This window comes from Sus scrofa, chromosome X (genome assembly GCF_000003025.6).
Source record: "Sus scrofa isolate TJ Tabasco breed Duroc chromosome X, Sscrofa11.1, whole genome shotgun sequence".
In the NCBI taxonomy this organism is placed as follows: Eukaryota; Metazoa; Chordata; class Mammalia; order Artiodactyla; family Suidae; genus Sus; species Sus scrofa.
This window is the reverse complement of record NC_010461.5, coordinates 15,358,733-15,365,504: the sequence shown is the minus strand read 5'-3', so window position 1 is coordinate 15,365,504 and position 6,772 is coordinate 15,358,733. Positions and strand designations below refer to the sequence as shown.

General features: G+C 42.4%; 1 protein-coding gene across 12 annotated transcripts in view; it reads left to right on the top strand.

Annotated features, from left to right (window-relative positions):
• PHKA2 (phosphorylase kinase regulatory subunit alpha 2) overlaps positions 1–6,772 on the top strand; it is an 86,334-nt gene that overhangs the window by 227 nt on the left and 79,335 nt on the right. For 5 of the 12 annotated variants that reach the window (XM_013985963.2, XM_013985962.2, XM_021080651.1 and 2 more), the window contains exon 1: positions 312–625. In XM_013985963.2, the coding sequence (XP_013841417.1) occupies positions 548–625 (78 nt within the window). In that variant the 5' untranslated portion in view covers positions 312–547. Of the gene's footprint in view, positions 1–5; positions 626–929; positions 1,040–6,772 lie in introns of those variants that run through there. The other 7 variants (XM_013985960.2, XM_013985959.2, XM_013985961.2 and 4 more) reach the window with 6 other exon arrangements.

Genomic DNA, 6,772 nt, shown 5'->3' with positions numbered 1-6,772 from the left:
GACCAAGGTTCTCCGCTGCTCTCGCGGGCCACCTCGTTTTCCTTCCCCCGAGGGGCGCGACTCCGAGGGTTCCGTTCCGCCGCGGGGGCGCGGCCGGGGGCGGGGCTGCTGGTGGGCTGCAGCTGGCGGGAAGGGTAGGGTTGGCGGCCTGCCCGGAGGCTCCCTCACGACCGCCGGAAGACAAAAAAAGGCTCGGCGGGGGCGTCGTCGCCCCTCGCCCGGAACCCAGGTCCCCGTTTTTCCGGCTGGGCAGCTCGAGACCCGCGAGCGTCGGGAGCGTGGCGGGCTTGGTCGAGGCGGGGCCGCCATAGCGCCAACCCCTATCTCCGCCCCGCTCCTTTCGAGCCGTAAGAAACTCTAGTTGGCTTGCTTTCCATAGTTTGGTTCTGTCGTTTTAAAAAGTCCCTACCTCTTACCTCCGGACTCCAATCCTAGAGCTGACTAAGGCAGTGAGTGTTTGGGAGCCAAGCCTGCACGGCGGCCGTCGCCCGGGCGTCCCACCTCCTCGCAGCAGGTCGGGCGCCGCGGTCCCAAGAGCATCGCGGAGATGAGGAGCAGGAGCAATTCCGGAGTCCGCTTGGACGGATACGCGCGGCTGGTGCAGCAAACCATCCTGTGTTACCAGGTAAGGAAGGACCACTCTCATCTGCCCTCTCGAGGCACTTTTTCGCCTACCCAGCCCCCTCTCGTGTCCTGAGACTTTGCATTTAAGCGGTTTCCTCTTTAAATGCGGTTCTTGCTGGCCGGTGGTTACACCCCACCCTCATTCCCAGCTCGTCCGCTTTACGAGTCAGGGGACTGAAGGGCTGAGCGGCTACGTTTCACAGAATTCTTTGAGCAAACTTTGGGATCGAAGATAGAGCTCCCTGCATGCCCCTGGGCCCCAAATGCGTCTTTTTTGTGTTGACTCTGCTTCTTTTGGATGCAAGGAGGTGTGTGTAGGTTGGACAGGGCACACTGCATGACGATGGTCAACTCTGGACCGCGAGGACAGTAGACAGGAATGAAAAAGCTCCTGAAGTGTACATCCCACTCCAAGGTGTGTGGCGGCTGCTGCTGTTCCTGATCTCGAGCTACCTTGTTAGAGACCCACCTGGGAGGGCTTTTAGGACTTCGCAGATGAGAAAACGGGGCCAAAAAGGTAACTGCAGGTAGTGGGGTCTGACCCAAACGCAGATCTTCTGCTCCCAAGTTGGAGGGGATCTGTGAAGCTGCCCATGTGGTCGGAGGTTTGGGTATGTCATGTGTTTTGTATTTCTAGACTAAAGTTATATGTGGGCCCATCGTGTAAGACCACTGGACTATTTTTATTCCTTGTGAAGACACCAGCTATGTTGCTTGTCATCAATCAACAGCAGCTATTTATAGGACCTCCATGTCAGAGAAGGAAGTGGTATTCCAGGGTCAGAGGCCTGGCCTTCAAGTTGGGACCCACGGTTAACTCCCAAGCCACTGACCCCTTTCCCATTAGCCAATTTCTCGGCCTTGTTTCTTCATTCAGGAAATATTTATTGTGGACTTGTTATGTGCGTGGCACTCTGTCAGGTGCTGGGCTTACAAAGAAAAAATGCTTGTAGTGCAGTGAGGTTTATGCAGAGGGAGTAGGTCCAGAGTCCCTTGTCTGAAACTCTTGGGGCCAAATGTGGTTTGCAAGTCAGAGGGGTTTGGATTTTAGAAAGGTAATATGCATATGTATATTCTCTAGTAAGTGCGTTGGAGTCAGGGCAGCACCCCTTAATCAAACACATGCTTATTTTCCACATCCGAATATGAATATTTACAGAGTAGGAAAAGTAAAGACTGAAAATAGTTTCACATCAGTTCAGGTCGCCTTTTGCCACCAAGCTGGCTGCAAACTAATGAAAACATGCAAAAATTTCAGAGCGTACTGGCTTTTGAAATTGCACATGAAGGACTGTGGTTCTTATTTTGAGAGCTCAGCCCAGTTTGGGGAGCAGGGAGGAGGTGATGTTCAAGTTGAAAACTGAAGAAGGCAGGCAGATAGGGGTGATTTTTTTTTTTTTTTTTTGCCTTCCTCTTTGGAATATATTATAATTACTTCTATAAAGTAGTTGAAAATCCTTTCCCTTCATTACCGTGTTGGAAGGGGCTTTAAGGAGATCTGATCAAGTTCGGTTCTTGTGTCACACCCAGGTTTGACTCTGCAGCTCTGCCTTGAACATCATGTGTGACCTTTACCCAACCTCTCTGGTCCATGCCCTCGTCTGTAAAATGGAGATAATAACACCTGCCTCCACTGAGGTATCGTGAAGAAAAGCTTAGTGCCTAGTATGTTGCCTGGCCCCCCATAGGCAATCAGTAAATAGTGAACGCTGTTGGTGGTGTTAGGATTTTGATAGAGGCCACACATACCTGGGCCACAAGTCCTCGCCTTCCTGCCCTGGCCCACGATGCTCCCTTCCCTGGAGGTCTTGATAAAGCCACTAATTGCTTTCTGGTCTTTGAACAGGATTATGTCGCCCCATTGACGCAATGAGATCCTTAAACACGGAGACCTCATCACTTTCATTCCTTTTGCATCCAACAGTGCTCCAGGCCCATGAAACATACCTTTAAGTCCTTGTTGACTGAAATACATCCTGCAGGCTCTGAGCCATCCAAATGACCCAGCTATTGATCCGAGCTCACCTTATCTCATGAGCAAAAGAACTGTCTTCCCATTAGAGCAAATCTGCAGTATTGGACTTTCCTCTCCAACATTTTAATGATTAAAAAAAAGTTGTCCGAGCCTTTAGTTGTATTTATTTTGGGGGTAGTTGGTGAGAAACCCATCACATTGACCGTTTTTCCCTTCCTCACTGCATGGTCAAGCTCTTCTGGTCAGCCAGAATACCCCAAGTACGGTTCTGCTGGGAAATCCTATGAGTCCGCACGTGCAGAATCACACTCCCCACCTTCCCCGACCCCGCACCCATTCCGCCCCGACGAGTCTTCACAGCTGTAGATTCCTAACCCATTTAGGGCCTCCTCACCTTTTCTGAGTGATCTTAGGCAGGTCATCTTTCGAGTCAGTAAAATGAATGAGCGATTTTATGTTATGCGTTTTTTACCACAATCAAAAAGTGAATGAGCCGGGTTCTAAATGAGTAGTTTCTAAAGTTTAGGCTATAGCTTTCATCTCCTGAGGATACGTGCAGATGTTTAGGAGGCCTTTGTCGTTGTCAGCTGGTACAAGCACTGACCTCTCTGTTCCTGATTTGCTGTTTTCAGTATAGTTGATTTACAATAGTAGTTTTACATGTATAACTTGGTGATTCAATATTTTTATAGATTTTGATATTCCATTTAAAGGTATTGTAAAGTAAGGACTATATTTCCCCGTGCTTTGCAATATATCCTTGTACCTTATTTATTGTATACATAGTAGTTTGTACCTCTTAATCGCCTGCCTCTTTCTTGCCCCTCCCCCTTTCATCTCCCCACAAGCAACCACTGGTTGGTTCTTTATGAGTCTGTTTCTATTTTGTTATATTCATTCGTTTGCTTTATTTTTTCAGATTACACATATAATTGGATGTCTGACTCATTTCACTAAGCCTAACACCCTCTAGGTCCAGCCATCTTGTTGCAAATGGCAGTACTTCATAGTTGTTGTGGTCAAGTAATATTCCATTGATGCAGTGAGATCTTTAAGCACAGAGACCTCATCATTTTCATTCCTTTTGCATCCAGCTGTGCTTTAACCATTTTTCTGTTGGTGGACCCTTCCATATCCTGGCTATTGTAAATAATGCTGCTATGAACATTGGGGTGTTTTTGTTTTCTCTGGACATAAACCCAGGAGTGGAACTGTTGGATCATGTGGTAGTTGTATTTTTAGATTTTCGAGAGCCATCATACTCATCCATAGTGGCTGCTCGAGTTTGTATTCCCATCAGCAGTGTACTAGGGTTCCTTTTTCTCCACATCCTCACCAACATTCTTAATTGGTGTTCTTTTTGATGATTGCCATTCTGACGGGTATAAGGTGATGTCTCCTTGTGGTTTTGATTTGCGTTTCTCTGATTAGTGATGCTGAGCTTTTTAAATTGAGATCAGCTTACATTGATTTCACTTGTTAGAAATCATTTAGTGTTAAATATATCAAACACAACCATTCTTTTGTTAGAGGCAGTAGTTTGTTCACATCAGCTAGCACATCAACAGCTAATTGCTTTTCTGTGTGTGTGAAAGAGAATTTTTTCCATTAGTCATTTGCCACATTTACTTACTACTAAATATTATTTAAATCTTTAAAGCAAAGAAGGAAAGAGCTATATTTATAAAAGGATCCTTTTTCAGGATTGGTTTTGAACATATAGCAAGTATAAATGTATACTCAAGAGAGTATCTTCAAATTTTTGTTGACTTAAAAAAATTCCTAGATTTATTTTGGCCCAGATAAGAAGTACTAACTTTGTACATTCCTTCAATATGAGCTCTGTTTGAAGGCTCATTCATGAAAGTGTTAGGTAGAAAGAGTGATAACAGAATATGGATCCAAAAGAAAAATTTCTATTTAGTGGAATTTAAAATGAGAAGAATGGAATAACTAAAACGTGGAGTATGGAACAAATAGTAATAATAATAAAGCCTAATTTAAGGGGAGGTTAAAAGAAGACATAATTAAATATTGGAAAATAATAATATGGCAGGAGAATGGGAGGAGACTGGAGTTAAAAGCATTCTAAGGCCTTTATCATGTTAAGGAGGAAGATAGAGGTATTATATATTTTAAGTCAAGAGGTCATGTTTAAGTATTAACATTAAAATAATGTAAATGGAAAACATAACTTTAAAAACAACGGAAGGATAAAGAAAATTTGATCATGCCAAGAGAGGGAAGGAAAGAGTGCTTAGGGAGGGAGAGAAATTTTTATTTTATTTTATTTTATTTATTTATTTATTTATTTTATTATTACTATAATTTTTTTTTTGTCTTTTTGCGTTTTCTAGGGCCGCTCCTGTGGCATATGGAGGTTCCCAGGCTAGGGGTCTAATCAGAGCTACAGCTGCCGGCCTACACCACAGCCGCAGCAATGCGGGATCGAGCCACGTCTGCAACCTACACCACAGCTCACGGCAATACCGGATCCCCAACCCACTGAGCAAGGCCAGGGATCAAACCTGCAACCTCACGGTTCCTAGTTGGATTCATTAACCACTGCGCCACGATGGGAACTCCGAGAATTTTTTTAAAAGTATAAAGGACCAAAAAAAAAAAAAAAAAAAAGCCCTTCTTATTTGCATCTAAAGGTGCAAATAAATCCATCTATTGTCATCATAATAAATGTAAATTCTTAAATTATCCAGGTAATGGAAATTAATTTTTTTTTAATTTTAAAGATATAAGTGGTTTATAAGAGACAAACCTAAAGCAGAGGGTACTGAAAGATTGAAGGTAATTTAGTGGGACAGGATATATTAGGCAAACGGTAATCAAAAAGAAGTTGGTGTAATTATACTACCATCAGGCAGAGAAAAATTTGAAATTTAAAAAAGTCTCTTATTAGGGATAAAAATGTTATTACTTGATGATAAAAAGATGATTCACAAAAAATAGAGCAATTTTAAACCCACAGAATACTAACAACATAGTTTCAAAATGTATAAAGTGAAACTTGACCCAGTTGTTAACAAATCCATAATCATAGTGGGAGTTTTTAAATTCCCTTCTCTCAGGTACTAATGGATAAGGCAGAGAAATAATTAGAACATAGAGTATTTGAGCACTTCCGTAAGAAACAAACTTGATCAGATATACGTACGTAGAATCCTGTGCCCAAACAATAGGAAATACTTACTCGTTTCAGTCTTGCCAAGTATGTTTCTCAAAAATTGATGACAGAGTATAAAGAAAATCTCAAAAAATACTGACAAATCAATTTTATGCGCACCACATTTTTGCGCCAAAATGCAAGAAAATTAGAGAGCAGTACCAAATGACTGCTCAAGATTCTTCCACTACCTGCCCCATAATAAGTTTGGGATCCTGCTAAGCCCACTTCTAAATATATTTAAATATATCATGGATATATATGTCATGAATACATACACACATATACAATGTCATGGATCTAAGAAGAAATTATGAAATATTTAGAAATGAATGAAAACAAAAGCATTCCAAATACCAATTTATGGAATATAGCTAAAGTGGGATGTGAAAAGAAATTTATATCCTGAAATGTATATATTAGAAAAAAAGAAAGATTTAAAAATTAATAAACTTAAGTTGAGAAAAGGATAACAGAGTATACCCAAGAAAATAGATGAAAGAAAATAATAAAGATAGGACCAATGATTAATGTATAAAAACAAATGATAAAGATTGACAAGGAGTTCCCATCATGGCCCAGAAGAAACGATTCCGACTAGGAACCATGAGGTTTCGGGTTGCTCAGTGGGTTAAGGATCCAGTGTTGTTGTGAGTTGTGGTGTAGGTTGCAGACTCGGCTCGGATCTAGCGTGGCTGTGGCTGTGGCTGTGGTGTAGGCCGGCAGCTGTAGCTCCAATTAGACCTCTAGCCTGGGAACTTTCATATGTCATGGGTGCGGCCCTGGCGGGGGGGAAGATTGACAAAACCAAAAGCTAGTTTTTTTAAAAGACTACCAAAAAGGCAAACTTCTGCCAGGGTTGATGGGGGGGGATGGGAAAGGGGACAAACAAACAGTATTAGGGGAAAATAGCAAAATACTATTAATGTTTTGGTTTTTTTGCAGCAAATTTGGAAATGTAAAATGACAGTTTTCTAGATAAATATGACCAGCGT